General features: G+C 38.3%; 1 protein-coding gene across 3 annotated transcripts in view; it reads left to right on the forward strand.

Annotated features, from left to right (window-relative positions):
- Window positions 1-15,221, forward strand: part of XPO4 (exportin 4) — an 80,225-nt gene extending 65,004 nt beyond the window's left edge. For all 3 annotated transcript variants that reach the window (XM_075050752.1, XM_075050754.1, XM_075050753.1), the window contains 8 exons: window positions 596-770; window positions 2,498-2,791; window positions 3,681-3,861; window positions 5,389-5,507; window positions 6,462-6,592; window positions 7,361-7,478; window positions 8,752-8,844; window positions 12,234-15,221. In XM_075050752.1, the coding sequence (XP_074906853.1) occupies window positions 596-770; window positions 2,498-2,791; window positions 3,681-3,861; window positions 5,389-5,507; window positions 6,462-6,592; window positions 7,361-7,478; window positions 8,752-8,844; window positions 12,234-12,431 (1,309 nt within the window). In that variant the 3' untranslated portion in view covers window positions 12,432-15,221. The remainder of the gene's footprint in view (window positions 1-595; window positions 771-2,497; window positions 2,792-3,680; window positions 3,862-5,388; window positions 5,508-6,461; window positions 6,593-7,360; window positions 7,479-8,751; window positions 8,845-12,233) is intronic.
- The last annotated feature ends 2,270 nt before the right edge of the window (window positions 15,222-17,491 follow it).

The following is a 17,491-nucleotide window of genomic DNA, read 5'->3' on the forward strand; positions in this document are numbered from 1 at the left end:
CAGTATAAAATGTGTTTTGTAAACATACAAAAAAAAATTCTTTAAAAACTCAGGATTTGGTGGATTCAGACAAATTTCAAAGTCGTCTTCGATATTATGAACTGTGAAGCAGGAAATTCTTGAATGTTTTACTTTTGTGAATTGACATGCAATTATACATGCAATCATGCATTCACAGTCTGCTGAAAGACTGTTCTGAAGTTTGAGGATTTAAATATTTGAGGAATTTTCTTTTTAAAAAAAATTAAAACCCACAGGAGTTAGTTTTGGAATAAACTGCTTATTTCATCATGACATAATGAGACTAAGCTTTTAATCCATGCAATATGTCCATTAACTCTGTGTCTGTGTATGTAAAACTAAAGCATTTCCCAGCTTTTCTCCCATATGAATTGAGCTATTTTCAAAGTATGTTCTTTAGAAATCTTAGAGGTGAGGCATTTTTAAGATGAAAGTCAAAAGGCGATTTAGCCTTAGAATAAAGGAATTAAAAAAAAAAAAAAAATCTTCTGACAACTGCTAGCAACCTGATGTGCTCTGTTCATACAATTTTGTGAAGTCTTTTCTTTAATTAAACTGGTTTTCCCTCTTTTAGGGCAAACTTAGTTATTCAGTGTGAAAACTGGTGGAATTTAGCTAAACAATTTGCAAGGCGAAGCCCTCCTCTTCACTATTTGTCCAGTTCTGTGCAGAGAACGCTAATGAAAGCTTTAGTTTTAGGAGGTTTTGCTCATATGGATACAGAAACAAAGCAACAATACTGGACAGAGGTAAGCTGTTTTGATGCTTCTGTTAGCTCCATTTTAGCAAGTAGTACAAACAAGTTAATTTATGGAATTTTATGATGACAAAATCAAATCATATAGAATCTTTTGATTTTGAACATCTAATACTGATAGTTTTTTAAATTATTCTGTCTTTGAAGGTCAATAGTTATATGGCACCCATGAGCTGCCAAAAATTATATCTAAAACATCACAACCTAAACAGAAACAACTAATAATTCCTGGAGGATTCGTGAAGCAGCCAGTATAGCAGTACACTTGAAAGTCTATTGTAAAAAGTCAAGACTTTCCCTTGGAACTGTGTCTGTATTGGTTTAACCTCAGCCAGCAACTAAGTGCCACACAGCTTCTTGCCTACTCCCCACCCCCAGCAGGATGGGGGAGAGAATCGGGGGTAGGGGGGGAACGACCAAAACAGTAAAACTTGTGGGTTGAGATAAAGACAGTTTAATGGGTAAAGCAAAAGCCACACACGCAAGCAAAGGAAAACATGGAATTCATTCCCTGCTTCCCATGGGCAGGCAGGTGTTCAGCCATCTCCAGGACAGCAGGGCTCCATCACACATAACGGTGACTTGGGAAGACAAATGACATCACTCCAAACATCCCCCCTTCCTTCTTTTTCCCCCACCTTTATATGCTGAACATGATGTCATATGGTATGGGACATCCCTTGGGTCAGCTGTCGCAGCTGTGTCCCCTCCCAGCTCCTTGTGCCCCCCCAGCCTGCTTGCTGGTGGGGTGGGGGGAGAAGCAGCAAAGCCCTTGGCTCTGTGTAAGCACTGCTCAGCAATAGCTAAAACATCCCTGTGTTATCAACACTGTTTCAGCACAAATCCAAAACATAGCCCCATACCAGCTACTATGCAGAAAATTAACTCTATTCCAGCCAAAACCAGCACAGTGTCATTTCTTCCCTTTATTCTAATTTGGTGGTGTTACAAATTATTCAGTTATTCACTTAATGATAATGACAGTAAGTAAAAAGCTAGTGCGGAACATAATGAAGCGCCTTGACCAGTTTTTTGTGCCCTGACTCCATTAAAGCTCAGATATTTAATACCAGAAAGGTTGGTGCTAGAAAGTAGCTGAAATGTGATCAGGAAGCACCACATGAGTTTGTAAAGCATTGGCCTTCTGAGAGAAACTTGGTTTTATTAGCAAAGCTATGAAATTAGTGATTGAAGGTAAGACTATAATGTACTGGAAGTAATTGAGAAAAACATTTTAACTATTTTATGGAAGTTTCTAAATTGGTTCCAACACAGCTGATTACAAAAGAGATTGTGCTATTGAGAATTATAATATGACAAAGATAATTGTGAGCATGAATCTTAATTAATGCTTTCATTGATGAACTGTAACAATTTTTTTCCCCTAATACTGAATTTGGAAGAGAATCAAATACTGTAAGCCAGAGAAAGTCATTGTAATTTGTTTAAACACTACAAAATAACATAAAATATTTATGGAGGTGCTCATTTTGAAATAAGCCTGCAGGTGATGATGGCTAATGAGAATCACCAATCACTACCACTTTAGCTTATGTTAATGTGACAGATAATAACATAATTGAGCCGTTGGAAACTGGAAGTGATTGATACTTGTACTGCTATGCCAAAAGCGACCCATGAGCTTGCTAAATCACTTAAACCTCAGATCTCATATAATAGTATGCTTATCTTAATGTGACTTTTCTAAAAAATTTCAAGGTTCTTCAGCCACTTCAGCAGCGATTCTTGAATGTGATAAACCAAGAAAACTTTCAGCAGATCTGTCAGGAGGAGGAAGTGAAACAGGAAATCACTGCTACATTAGAAGCACTCTGTGGCATTGCTGAGGCTACCCAGATTGATAACGTAGCAATTCTCTTCAATTTCCTAATGGACTTCCTTAATAATTGCATTGGATTAATGGAAGTATATAAAAACACACCAGAGACTGTTAATCTCATAATAGAAGTCTTTGTTGAAGTTGCACATAAACAAATTTGCTATCTTGGAGAGGTAAATACAACGAGAAGGGGAAGGAGGGGAAAAGTGTGTGTGTGTGCGTGCGTACGTACGTACATGTGTATACAGTGCTATCCCTTAAAATAAAGTGTAGTGATTTTAGATTCTATAGAGAAGGAAATGCTATCAAGTTGCATCTGTTAGAGGAATTCCTTTGTTTAAAAACATACTTGCAGGACATCTAGACTGTTGTTATACCAATAAAGTTAGCTGCAATTCATTGTTAGTCTAACTCTGCATGGGTGGCAAAAGAGTGCAGACCATGTTGAGTACCTTTTTTAACCATATCAAACTTGTCTGAAGGCTAGTCTAGGAGAATTGGAGCACTATTTTATGTGACAAATGCATACCATAGAGATACTGTCTTGGTCCTAAACAAGGCATTAATGGATACCAAGAAGTTAATGGGTAAAATGAGTCAGTGCAGTACACTTACATCTTTGTACTGTTGGCTAATTTTGCTTTTGCATCTAGAGGAGTTCATGCCTACTCCAAAGTGGGTATGCACAAACAGTGTATTGTGGCTCCAAACTTTGATAGCTGAAGTGTGTCCTCAAGGGATTTTGTTGGTAACCTAATTTGTGAGATTAGTGAGATGTGTCAGCCTGTTCCAAGCCACTTTTTTTTTTTTTTTTTAGATTGAGGAATTGATAAAAGTAATGTTCTGCTGTTTCAATCAGTAGCACATTAATATATGGCTGTAAGTGTTCTTATTGTTTAAGGTGGCTGTTTCCTTGATTTTTGTGCGCAATTGTTACAAAAATTGATTATATAACTGAAGTTAAAATCTTGAGGTATCATCAACCAAGTAACACCATCTTAAAACAAAGTTTGTCACTTTTAGCGTATGGAAGTTTTCTTATTATCTAACACTGTTTTATAGGCCAAAGCCATGAACTTGTATGAGGCCTGCCTAACTCTGCTCCAGGTGTATTCCAAGAATAATCTAGGTCGACAACGGATAGATGTTACAGCAGAAGAAGACCAGTACCAGGATCTCCTTCTTATTATGGAGCTTCTCACTAATCTTCTATCAAAAGAATTCATAGATTTCAGTGATACAGGTATGAAGGAATTGGTAACTGCTGAACCATAACTTGTGTTCTAAACTGTAGAAACCATTGTGGGGCATGCATTCAATCCAGGTAAAGTGAAAACTAAAGTTTAGGCTTGATTAGCTCAGGATATGGAAATTACCATTTAATGTCCCAGTAGCAAAGGAAGGACTTTTCACAGTATTCTAGCATCTGAAATTATTATTGCTGTCATAAAATAAATAGGGCATGTATGAAACAACTTGAATTCTGAATATTGCAAGTCTGAATATGTAGTAGCAGCAGTTTTATAACAAAAAATAATTAGAGAAGTTGGAATAGTAAATTACCGCAAGAGGGCAGATGGATTATCTTCTTCGTACAAGATACAACTTTTGTGAAATGCTGAGCTTGTTAAAATTCCATCACGTTTGAGGGTTTTCTGTATTCCTCATTCCCAGAACATGCTTTATGGTATGTGGGTGTAGTTAAGGGCTCTTTTTTGTATCCCAGCCTGTTACTTTCTTCCATGTATTTGCCACTTAAAATTGCAGTAGTCCTGAATATGATCTGCCAGTTCTAGCTTAGCTGTGCTGCATTGCTTTTGAGTAAGCTGAAACACATTGGCATGATTCAGATCTTACCATGTCCTATACAGTTTGCACAGAAAACATGCTCGGTAACAAACTGAATCTGCCTAGGTTGTTTTGATATTGTTCATTGCTTTTCTGAGGTACGTCTTGAAAGAGAGAACCTTGTGCTCCAAAATTCAGTGCATCGGTGTAGTTTTTTGTCATGCGTGCATAACACAAATACAGAACCAGATTTAGACTTTGTCCATTGAATGGATGACTCAGTGCCATGTAATGTATTCTCTTTGAGGTCAGACATTGGATGTTAGTTGCATGGAAAACACTGTAAAATACTTATCATGAAACTAAGGAATGTGAATACTACCTGAATGTAATGCCCAGAGATCAAATGTATTGAAAGTTGTCTGCATACTGTTGCTGACTCAATGCAGGAATTACAAAAGTAAGGTCACTGCCAGCTGATGGGAAATGTAGGTCTTACCTGTAACTGGAGAAAACTTGGCAACATCTACACTACAGAATTTTCTGCGTTAACTCACATTTTTTTTCTTCTTGTGTTTATAAAATATATATAAACATATGTAAATATATATAAAAAGTATAAGTATGCAGTAATATTTTGCTTACTATCTGTTTATGTGTGCAGGCATGAAGCAGCTATCACTAGAAACAAATGCGATGTTCTGTAATGGAAGGGAGCCCTCAGTATCTGAAGTGTTCTGTTTTAGCATGCCATCTGGTACATGCGATTATGAAATGCTTAGTCTTAATGAATATAAATATAGTGTGATGTAGCAGCCTCCACTCACTATTCTATTTTAATACAGTGCCTCATAGTTTGGTTTGGGGAGGGAGCAAGGAATAGTCCTTTTTTTAAAAATGTCTTTATTGTAAAGAAATTGGACTCTTCTTTCAATGTGTTTAATCCTCCTTTTATACAAAACATTTTTTGTCTTTTCTACAGATGAAGTATTTAGAGGACATGAGCCTGGGCAAGCTACAAATAGATCTGTATCAGCAGCAGATGTTGTCTTATATGGGGTTAATCTAGTTCTGCCTCTAATGTCCCAGGATCTGCTGAAGGTAAGTATATTTTTACACATAGCTGCTAGAATATTAAAGCTTTATAGTAATGAATTCCCATAATTCATTCTTATATGCATTCCACCTCTATAAGTTGAGTTTTCTAGGCTTTTTAAAATGTAAATAACTGTTCTGTAGTTCTAGACGCTGTTTGAAAAGAAATATTGTAAGCTGAGAAAATGTATATTTGAAGGGCCTAAACAAAACTTTTTTTATTCTAAAAGTGAGTCCCTGTAGGTCAACAATTAGACAAACCTGAAATGTGGTTTGTGGAATCCTTTTTCTGATAGTGTCAGAAATGTGGTACGAAGCATAAACAGTAATATTGGTAAAAAGAAAAAAAAAATCTGGGAGCAAGTAGTAACTTTTTAATTATTTTCACAATACAGTTGGCTTTTGTATCATAGACATCAGCAGCTTGTCAGTAGAGCAGTAAAATATGAAACAATGGAATGGCAGTATTTCATTGGGTTGCACTGTGTTAATGTTTTAATTAAAAAGAATCAGGGGAACACTTCTGAAGTGTATCTCAGTTGTCCCCTCTTAACATGCTTTCTCCTCTGGTAGTGCTTGCTGAGCATGAGAGCTACATCCATTTTAGATGAGACTGAATCAAAGGATGTACCCTAGGAGCCCCTCTATTGTGCTCCAAATGCTCGTGAGGCTTTTATCCCACAGGACTAGACTTGCCCATATCTGAAGTAAAACTCCTTGAATTTGTATAGAGCAGATAGGAGACTCTCACCATCAACTGTTTCGCTTTAGCAATCTTTTTTTATTATACCACAGTGTTTTCTAATAAAGCTGTAGCCATTCTAATGTCTCTGAAGTTGTCTACTAAACTGTCTTTTCTTCAGTGGAAAGCATCAGTCCTGTCTCTTTGTACAGATGGAAATTATGTCAGAATAGAGTTATGTGATTGATTCTAAAATTACCATGTTTTTCTTTTGACAGTTTCCATCCCTGTGTAATCAATATTACAAATTAATCACTTTCATCTGTGAGATATTCCCTGAGAAAATTCCACAACTTCCAGAGGACCTCTTTAAGAGCCTGATGTACTCACTGGAGTTAGGGATGTCATCGTATCCTTTATAGTGCTTGGGAGTGTTTAAAAACCTGAGTTGCTTTTGTAAGGACCTGTTAAAAATCTGATTTTTTTTCTTTGCATTTTTTTCCTTTTCTATCAATATCTATAATTATATATTGCTAATTGACTCTTACTCTGCTCTCTGGTGAATGAAAGTTTTGCTGTAGTATCTGTTGAGATTCTAGCATTAGCTGAATTGCCTCTGACTTGTGTTGCTTGAACGCAGCCTTTAAGTGGTTTAGCATGTAAGTTTTTTCTGGCAGCCATTCCTGCCTCCTCCATTACTTCATTTCAGAGTGTGTAACTTCATAAGCCTTCAGCTGGTATCCCAAAGCCATTCCTGAATTAGTTTCTCAGCTGGTAATACAAAACATTGCTGTGTTCTACTGGGCTGGCTCCAGAGCATTTCCTGTCAGGGTGCCAATGGGCTCTCCCTCTCATAATGGGAGTACCATTTTCACTAATCTGTGGCACGTGTCAGAAACAGATGAGCTTGACCATAAGGGACTCTTTCTGAAAATGTTATGTCAGAGAGGGTTATGTTACCTTAGAGTGCATAGCTAATAAAAGAAGGCAACAAAGTTGGAATTCTTTTTTTCCCCTTTTTCTATTTTTTTAAATTTTATTTTTTTATTAACAGTTTTGTAGTAAAAAGAAATCTTGGAACATACAAGTATTTAAAATATTTTCTAGTGACACAACTGGGAATTTTTACCACAATTTAATTGAAATGTGACTTTGATTCTTTAACGCCCATTATCAGAATGAGTTCAGAGGTTTGCCAGCTCTGTCTGGAGGCCGTAACACCATTAGCAGAACAGTGTGCAAAAGCACAAGAAACAGATTCAACCCTTTTTCTAGCAACAAGGCACTTTCTTAAGGTAAGGCATCTGCATTTTGTGTTACTTTGCTTTTTGCATTCAGGTAGAATCAAGAGGCCAAACAGTAATCATATCTGACCACGTTAATCAGGATCACACATATAGTAAGAAACAGCCTGTTACCTAAAAAACTAGCAGTTTAAGAAGAAAGAGAGCATGAAGGACTGAAGACATTGGACTAGAGTACAAAAGAAGATGGAGGCGTAGAGGGAGGAGATTACTTATTGCCAATCAACAGAAGACCTGAGCCTCTCAGAATGCAGTTTATACTTATCCATGCTCTGCACACGAGCTCTAGAATGAACCTGATTGATAATTTCAGCAGTTCTGTTTACTGTGAAAGCTGTGAAATAGAAAGCTTCCAGAATTGTGTGAACTGGCGGCTGGGTAGAGTACTAAAACAAGAGGCAGAAAAAAGAGCATAGTTGGGAACTAGAAAGAAAATGCTGTCATTTATTCAATGTATCCAATGAATTAGGCATTTTCTTAATCCAGTATCATATTTAGTACTTCCCTTCTAGGACTATCCACTCTATCTCATTGTATTTTGGAGGGACCTGGTAGCAACCAGGTTCCTGCTAACTGGGAACAAAGTAATTGTGGAATATGTGTGCTTGTCTTCTGATTTTGTAAAGACTTCAGTTTTCCTTAAGGCATCTTTTCTTACCAAACTGACATTCGAACTTCTGGGGATTGTTCATTAAAAGCACACATCAGCCAAGCTGAGAGAATGAGAAACACCTTAATTTTATTTGTCTTTATATTTCTTCTAAATTAACATAGCTTTCTGCCTGTTCTCTAGATTTCCACTTAAAATTATACCATTCTTATTAATCTGTTCCCTGTTTGGCTTTCTGTGAGCTGTAGGATTCTCCAAAACTTGAGGAAAAAGTTCCCTGTTTTATTCTGGAAGAGCGAAGGCTTTTTTCATTATTTCTCTGGCATGTCTGCAGCTTTTGGAGAAAAATACAAGAGATACCATTTCTCTCTGAAGAACACATATAAATCAACAACAGGTTTCAGTGCTTTGAGATGTGAATTTGTGCTGTTAACCCAAGACTTGACTTCTAAAAGAACTTGGCTTTTCAATTACTTATACCTAAATTTAAAAAAAAAAAAAAAAAAAAAGGCAACAAAACAAACAACCACCTTGGATGTTTGTAAATTCATGTTCATTGTTATTACCAGAAGTGAAGATGAGGCTCAGCAGGAAATGTTGGTAAAGCAAAAGGTTGTTTACACTTCCGTAACTACAGCTATTTTTTTATTTCAGATGGTCTTTGATATGCTGGTACTTCAGAAGCACAATACAGAAATGACAACTGCAGCAGGGGAAGCATTCTACACATTAGTGTGTTTGCATCAGGTATGGCATTTAGACACTTACACCCTGAAAACCAGTCATTTGTTAAAGGAGAGTGGATACTGAGAGTCCCTTCCTTCTGGTTGGAAGGGACCCTCAGGTGGTCTGTAGTCCAACCTCTTGCTTAAAGTGGGGTCAACACTGAATTATGGTCAGGTTGCTCAGGGCTTTTTTCAACTGTCTTGAAAACCTCCATGATGGATATTTCAAAGCCTCTCTGAGCAGACCGATGAATGCTTTATTATCCTTGTAATGCATATGCTTTTAGCACCTGCCAGACAGTCTTGGTGGCCCACCACTGGACTCATTGAAGTTCATCAATATCCTTCTTGTGTTCAGGAGTCCAAAACTGGACACAATATTCCACATCTAGATACAAGTGCTTTGTAAAGACAAATAATAAATACAGCCCAGTATGCTGCTAGTGTTTATTGCTGACAAGGCACACCATTGACTTGCTTAGCCTGCTGTGTCCACCAGGACCTTCAGGTCCTTTATTCAGCAGGACTGCTCCCCAGCGTGTCAGTTCCCAGTCTGCATAGTTCCAGGGGGTTAGCCTGTTTCAGCTGCAGAACTTTGCATTTGTCCTTGTTGAATTTCATGAGGTTCTTGTTAGTTCATTCCTCCAGCCTGACTAGGTGTCTCTGAATGTCAGTCTTGTCCTTGAATGCAGTGGCTGCGCTCCCCAGTTTGGTTTCCTCCACAGACTTGAGACAGCATTTCCTCTTCTTGTCCAGTTCACAGACTAAAATATTTAACAGGACAAGGCCCAGATGAAAGCTCTTAGTGCCACTTGTAACCAGCTTCCAGGTGGGATATGAGCCATTAACCACAATCCTTTAGAGGCTGATAATACAGGTGTGTCTTCACCCAGCTAGTAGTCCAGCCATCTAGACAATAAAATCCCAGCTTGGTTACAATGATGCTGTGCAAGACAGCTAAAGACTTGCTAATATCAGGCATCCACTGCTCTCTGCTCATCCACAGATGTAGTCATTTCATCACAGAAGACAGGTTGGTAAAGCACAATTTACCCTTGGTAAATCCATGCTGGCTGTTCTCAATCCCTTTCTCTTTCATGTGCCCAGAGGTAGCTTCCAGGATTACTTGCTTCATGATTTTCTTAGTCATTCAAAGATGTTAGAGAACAGCCTTGTAATGACATGAGCCAGCTTTCTGAACCCTTGGATGGATTCTGTCAGGTCTTATGAGCTTATATGCGTCAAGATTTCTCAAGAGACCCCTGGGTTGATCCTCTTTACTACTGGTAGTTCATCTCTTCCTTGAACTGTGTCTCTAGTCATAAAGGTCTGGGAAAAACCTGTTGGTGAAGACCAAGGCAAAGAAAACATTGAGTATTTCATCCTTATCTTTTGTCTGTTATCACTAAATCACCTGCTCCATTCAGTAGCAGGACCCACATTTTCCCTGTTCTTTCTTTTACTGTTAATGTACTGGTAGAAGCTGCTCTTGTTGTCCTTGATGTCTCTTGCCAAATTTCAGCTTTAGCTGAACTTTGCTTTTCTGTCATTGTTCATGTGCATGTGTCCTTGCACTGCAGTTCAGTCATGTACTCCCTGCTCAGCTGGGTTGGTGTCCTACACATGTTTATGTTGTTTTCCTCAGTATCCGGACAGGCCATTCTTGTGCTTAGAAGAGGTTGTCCTTAAAGACCTGTCAGCTTTCCTGAGCTCATTTTTGTCTTCAGAGCACTCTCCCACAGGATCCCACCCCCCAGTCTCCTGAATAAGCTGAAATCTGCTCTTGTGATATCCAGGGTCTATACTTGACTGCCCTCTTGTCTCGCTCTCTTAAGGATCCTGAACTCCACTATTTCATGATCACTGTAGCCAAGGCTGCCGTTAATAACCACATCCCTGACCAGCTCTTCCTAGGTGTGAGTAGCAGATGCAGAGTCACCCCTAGGTGGCCCATCTGGCATTCAGGCAAATCTCAGGATGATAATCTCTCATAATCTCTCTGATCTGGAAACTTCCTCAAGTTGCTTGAAGATGACTCAGTCCACTGCTCATCCTGTTTTGGTGATTTGTAACAAGCTCCTACCATGATGTCATCTTTACCACCTCTTGTCTGATCGTGACCCATAAGCACTCAACTAGGTTGTTGCCCAGTCCATAGAAAAGCATTCTTAATTTGAGCTGCCCTTCCACATAAATGGCCATCTTCTGTCCTCTTCTTCCCTAGAGAGCTCTAAAGAACCTCCATCTGTCCATTGGAGCACTCCAGTCATGCCACCTTTCCTACCACATCTCAGTGCCTGCAGTGATGTTGCAGCTCTGCATCTGCACATGGAGCTTTAGCTCTTCCTTTTTGTTTCCAAAGCTGAATGCATTTCTGCACAGACATTTGAGGTTGGCCTCCTCTCAACCTGTTTCATCCTTCCTGATAAGCACTCTTAAACCCATCCTTAAACACTTCCTTGTGTTCTTACTACTTACGGTCTCTGTCTCCTCACTTATTTACCTCCCTTATTAGGAAGCTGTTACCACTATCCCCCAACATGCCCTTTAAAGCCCTTCCTGCCAGGTTGGTAAGCCTTTGACAAAGATGTGTCTAAGCCACATTGTCATATGGATCCTCTCTCTTGTTAGCAGCCCTCATCCCTCAAAGAGGGACTCATGGTCATGGAAGACGAAAAGACCCTGTGACACCACCCACAGGTGGCAACTTCATATTGTGTCTACCCCCACCTAAGCCCTTCACCAGTAGAATTGAGGGGACTGCTGTTCTGGCTCCTGTGTCCCTCACCCTTGCTCCCAGAGCTCAGTAGTCACGCTGGACTTGCTCCAGGTGCCCCTTGGCAATGTCCTTTTTGTCATGTTTAACATGTTTCTTTGTTTCTGTCCAAGTAAGCATGAGAGTAAGCAGAAAACTCTTAGAAAGGAATCTAAGCTCTCTGTCCCAGGGAAGGGAATCTAGAAAAGGGAAAACCTGTGGTAGGAGATGGCTGGTACAGCATGCTGAACACGGGGCAGGCATGAAGAAAGAGAAGTGCAGTTTGCAGGAATAAGCCTATGCTAAGAAAGAGCCAGAAGGCACTTTGAAGAGTGTGCCTTAAAGTTTTCTTCTTACTCTGCACTGCAAACTACTGTACCTAGATCTAAATGTTTCTTTAGCCTTACTAAAAAAAAAATGGTCCGATTGAAGGACTTTATCTGGTTTAGAGGTAGGTGAAAGGCTGCAGGTCCATAGTTGCTGCTAGTACGCTAGTCAGTGAAACTGGGTAACAGATGGAGAGGTACTGATAGTTTTGTCACAACCTTGATTCTGGATTTTGTGCTGATGAGAGAAGTTGTATATATTGTTGTTTGTTGTTTTTTGGTTGGTTGGTTGGGTTTTTTAAGTTACTAAGATTCTTGTTTATTTAACAGGCTGAATATTCAGAGCTAGTTGAAACATTGCTATCAACTCAACAAGATCCAGTAATTTACCAGCGGTTAGCAGATGCCTTCAACAAGCTTACTGCAAGCAGCACTCCTCCTACACTGGACCGTAAGCAGAAGATGGCCTTCTTAAAGAGTTTAGAAGAATTTATGGCAAATGTTGGTGGACTTCTCTGTGTAAAATAAACAACAAAACTCTATGCCTAATTTAGACCCTTTCTGCAAAATGCACTGAAAAATGCTGAATGCTGACTAAATCTTGTACCTGTCTCTGGGTTCTTTGCAGCCATCTCAGATTCTAGAGAGCCTGGAAGTTTGAACATAACACAGTGGAATAGGAGAGGTCAGCTTTGAATCAGCTTCTGCTATTATGTGTTAGCTGCAATCTGTCATGCTTGTGTGTGGGAGAGAATGAACAGGAAATCTGAATTTAAATTTTTTCCATATATGTGCAAACAGATATGGGCACAATGAAAAATAAATGCAGTGCCTTTCCCCCCCACACTGGTTTAAAATATGAGTGGCCAGATAAATGTACAGATTTCTTTTCTACCCAAAATCATGTTAGAGTGTGATGCAGATACATATAAAGTTCTAAACAGTCTAGCTGATTTTAAGCTTTATTTTTCCTCTCTTAAAGTTTGAGTTTGTGTTCCAATGGGGAAGAAAAACCAAATGGTATTTTAACTTGTGTTTAGTTCTGTTTTTCTACATCAAGCTGACATTGCATGTTTAATGCAATGTGGGTTTTTACATTATGTTCTGCTGCCTAAAGTTTGGGGGGAGAAAAAAAAGGTGTATATTTTTGTTCCCCTAAAATGAACTTTAGGAACTGTAGCCATTTCATTGCCTTAATTTAAAAGAAAAAAAAAAAGCTCATATGATTTAGGTAAGAAATTTAAGGCAAGACTTGACTCTTCAGAGTTGGTTTAGGCTGTTGGCATTAAGCTGCTGTGTACCTGTTGCAGCCCTTCATGTTGATGTGTCATTTTGGAATGAGTGTCTAATGCAAGGTTCATGTGTAGTTTTACTTTCAGTATCTGTTTTGATTCATACCCAGGTTGCACATAACTGCAATGTATTTCTACACTGAACTGTTTGCTTAAGCAATAACAACTCAAAAGGTGTAGATTACTGGCAAACTTTTTAAAGTTGGGGCATTAGCTAAAACAATTATGCTAGAACAGGGACATCAAACCCTTTTACTCAAGGGCCATATTTGTTTCACTTGAGTCGAGAAAGGTAATTGGGATGTGTAGTGCTGTGGGGGATTTTTAGTTTTGCTGAATCTAGCTCCATTTCTGCAGAGCCCTGCCAGCTGCTCTGCTCTTGCTTGGTTTTTTGTCAGCACTTTAGCTATTACAACAGCAGAATATAGTGCCCCGAGTATAGTGGACCAACAAGGGAGAGCAGCACATGAATACAAAAGCAAGGCCTGCTTTGTCTCCAGTCATGAGTCAGAGAAAACTGAAGCAAACACAAATGCTGCATGTCTAGTAAAATTGATTTTTGTGGAAATATGTGGAGGCAGAAATGGGCCCTTTTGTTTGAGACCTCTGCTAGGTTATGCTGTTGAATATTTCCCACGTGTTTTTAAAATTTATATAAAATGTACAGTATACACCTTTACATGGCTATGTATAGCATCATGTTTGCAACTCTGTGCCATTCTTCAGCTATTCATCTCAAAGTAGGTCACAATACCCAGAATTTTTAAAAGACATAAATCTGTAATACTGTGCTATAAGTGATCTAGGGCTTTTTTATTTTTTAGTTAAATCCATACCTGTCTCAAGCATGGATCCACAAGGCCAAAAATGCCATCTCTTCATTATACTTTTTTTCTTTTAATTTATGTGAAAACTGGGCTAGGGCAGATTTACACATTAAGAAGTGATCATAAAACTTGTTAGATAATGTACCTTCCCAGCTCGTATTTTATTTCTAAGATAATTTGCGTAGTATTTTATAACAGGGACATTGCTCTCAATTTTTTCTTGAAACTCTAATGCTTTGCTTTAAGATATTTCCTGACTGTGCACTTGCACAAAACATAATGATCCTGGCAGATCCTTCTGTTTTTAAACTGTTCCAATGGCTGATTTTTTTAAATTTGTCTGGGTTTTGCTGTGTTTTTGAAACTGCTTCTGGAGTTTCTCTGAGTTTGTACATTGGATAGGGCAGCAGTTCTGAAACTTCATTTTTTTCACATGAAGGGCATTAAAGCCTGGAAACATAAGTGGCAGTAGGAGCTGCTAGTTTGTCATGATGTGCTCGATGTCAAATATCTAGACCAAAGTCTTCAAAGAGATCATAGCAAATACCTTCATGTATTTTGGATCTGACTGAATAACTGATATACTCAGTCATCATTTCTCTTATAACTAGCTCTATCACTATAATTTTTTTAATCCTAAAGCTGGCTCACTATTTAAAAATATTTATTAACTTTAAAATTTTGAAATCCTCTTGCATATTGTGACTGATGAATGGGAGCACAAATTGAGTTCGTATTCAGGACAAAGTAATGTGCATACCCATTACTTTTCTTATCAGGCCTGTTGTGTTGTAACAAGCAAAGAAAGACACACAGCATCTTTTGACTATTAAGACTTGCTAAAGTATGAACGCTTACTTTCAAAGACTAGTTTTGAAGATTGCTTAAAGCTTTCCTTTGCCTTTCATTTAAAGTTAATACTATGTGTTAAAGGAAAACTGTCCTAGTAAGAGGGGTTTTTTTGTAATTTTCCTGCTTGATGTTACGCTAGACAACATTCTTCCATTCTTGTTTCTTAATTTTTCTTCCATTCTGGTATATTCAACAGGGATCCTTCCATGTCACTTTATGTTTCTTTTAGAGCAAATGCTAAGATGTCTCTGCTTAGTGACATCCATGAAATTGTTGCAAAAGGTTCTGGGAGTAAGTTTTACTAATTCGTACTCCTGCTGGCTAGGTGGTTGCTTCTACCTAAACTATTTGGCTTCTATATCACTTCCAAAAAAAAAAAAAAAAAAAAAAAAAGAGGAAAAAAAATCCTTCAGCAGTCTTCTACACACCCAGTTGCTGTAAATCTAGGTGCAAAAGCTCATTCAAGTCCATAGGGAAGACTCATAGACCATTTTTAGTGAACATTAAGAGTTGGCTCCACGTAAGTGTTCTGAAATTTTTATAGCATTGCTGCATTGATTTTTCCATTCACTGTGCAAAGTGAATAATGGTTCTGAAAATGCACCTGTTTTTTTGAAAGGGGGGGGGGGGGAAGGCAACTCAAACTGAATTATAAATGCTACATGATATAATTGTAACAAATACATTTGTCTAGACTTTTTTTGCTAAAACAGATTATTGCTCCAGTGTTTTCATTATGAGACTAGAAATCAAGTAGCTTCTTTCCCATTTTGCCAGCTCCTTCTGCATTGTAATAGCTAGTTCTAATGCTGGCATAATAATTTTCTGTTGTTCAACCTATAATTTTCGATGCTGGCCAGCATGACCATCTAGTTGGGTCATGAAATTCAAGACCTTGAAAGCACAGATACACATGGACAGGGAGAAGTGGATGACTACTACATGAAACTTCCACTTTCATGTGCATTTATGCCTTAATTATCTTCACTGAATTACCGCCGGAATCTGCTACTTACTGCCCAGAAGTTTGTGTTTCACTGTTTAGTGATAAAGGGCTCACCATTTTCCTCAGGAACGAGAAACTTGTTTTCTCAGCATGTCCAAATCCTACTAGTTGAAAGAGAGGGGTTTGAATCGGAGTAATCTCTTTGATAGTGCATAGCACTCACTAAAGCCCCAGTGTTTACCTGGGTAAATCCCTTTATATCTAAGCCATGTAGTTCTAGAAAATAAGCTTGCTCAGAGCAGTCAGTTGTCCATTTAAAATTTAATTCTTTAAAAGGTAAAGGAAATTCTAATTTGTGATCTGTAAAACTATTCAAAAATACAAATTGCAGCATTTCTCTTGTAAAACACGTTAAGTAACTTCAGTTTTGGTTAAATTATTACATAAGAAGGGGTGTTTTTTATGGAAGTAGCTTGATGAATATAAGCACAGGAGTAGGAGCCAGGCTCCTCTAATTTTGTATCAGTTTTTTCCACTGGATCCTCTGTGGCCATTGGCAAGTCGCTAGAACTGTGTCATTGTTAAAATAGCGATAATACCCACCTACCTCACAGGGATGTTGTGAGGATTAGCTTATGCCTATAAAATGCATTGAGGATCTGAGATGCTTTGTAAATATTAAATATTTTAATTTTAGTTTTGTGAGGTGTAAGATTTACTGTAATGAAAACAGAAGATTTTCATAATTATAAAGCTCAGTAGAGGCAGCAATGGTGCAGTATTCCCCAAGACTGGTCTATTGCAGTACAGAAATGCTTGCTGTAAATTGTAGGTTTTTTTCAATTACAGCCAATTGAAATGGTGGCTGCTTCTTAAGATAAGATTCCCCACCAGTGTGCCTCTGTTCTGGTCTACATAGCAAGAGGACAGTTGTTAGTTATTCAGGCTTTGGTGCCTCTACTTGTGACAAGTGCCACTTGTGGTGGTAGAGGTTTTTGTTTGGTTTAGGTTTGTTTTTTTATACTTTTCTGCAAGGAACAAACACCACTCAGTTCTCCCCTATCTGTTCCAGTCACTCAGTATAACCAAAGCCTAATGATAACAAAATTTAAAGAGCCAGCCCCACCCACCCTGTAAATTTGCTTTTAATATGAGTAGATTGTGCCCTCTTTGCAGTAAATGAGATTAATGCTTTCTAGCACTAATTGTGAAGCAAATAATGAAATGTGATTTGCTCTAGAGCCTTAAGCTCTTGGCTGTCTTACAAACCCCTTTTTTCAATATGAGATTTCTTGGGACCCTAGCAACTGAGAAATAAGATATCCCTGGCTTTCCCTTGTCCTCTGTGAATTAAAGTAGATTCTGCTTTTCCAGGTCTTCCCTTTCCCTATCTTGCTTTTCCTGTCCTTTTAAGCCATTCTTATAAAAGATTCGGAAGACCCTTCCAACCTCAAGGGAAAGCTACTACCCATGTGATTTTTGCAATCTATTACAGCTTGATACTTGAGATTGATAAAATCCTTTCTGATAGCATTCCCGAGCACATTTCAATCTCCCATTGAACCATTCTAGAGTTTATAATTAGGAAAAAAATATTATCCTCTTTTATTTGTTCCCTTTGTGCAAAATAAGGAACCTCCATGCAGTGAACATGCAGTTTTAAGGCAATAA

Source organism: Buteo buteo, chromosome 18 (genome assembly GCF_964188355.1).
Source record: "Buteo buteo chromosome 18, bButBut1.hap1.1, whole genome shotgun sequence".
Lineage (NCBI taxonomy): Eukaryota > Metazoa > Chordata > Aves > Accipitriformes > Accipitridae > Buteo > Buteo buteo.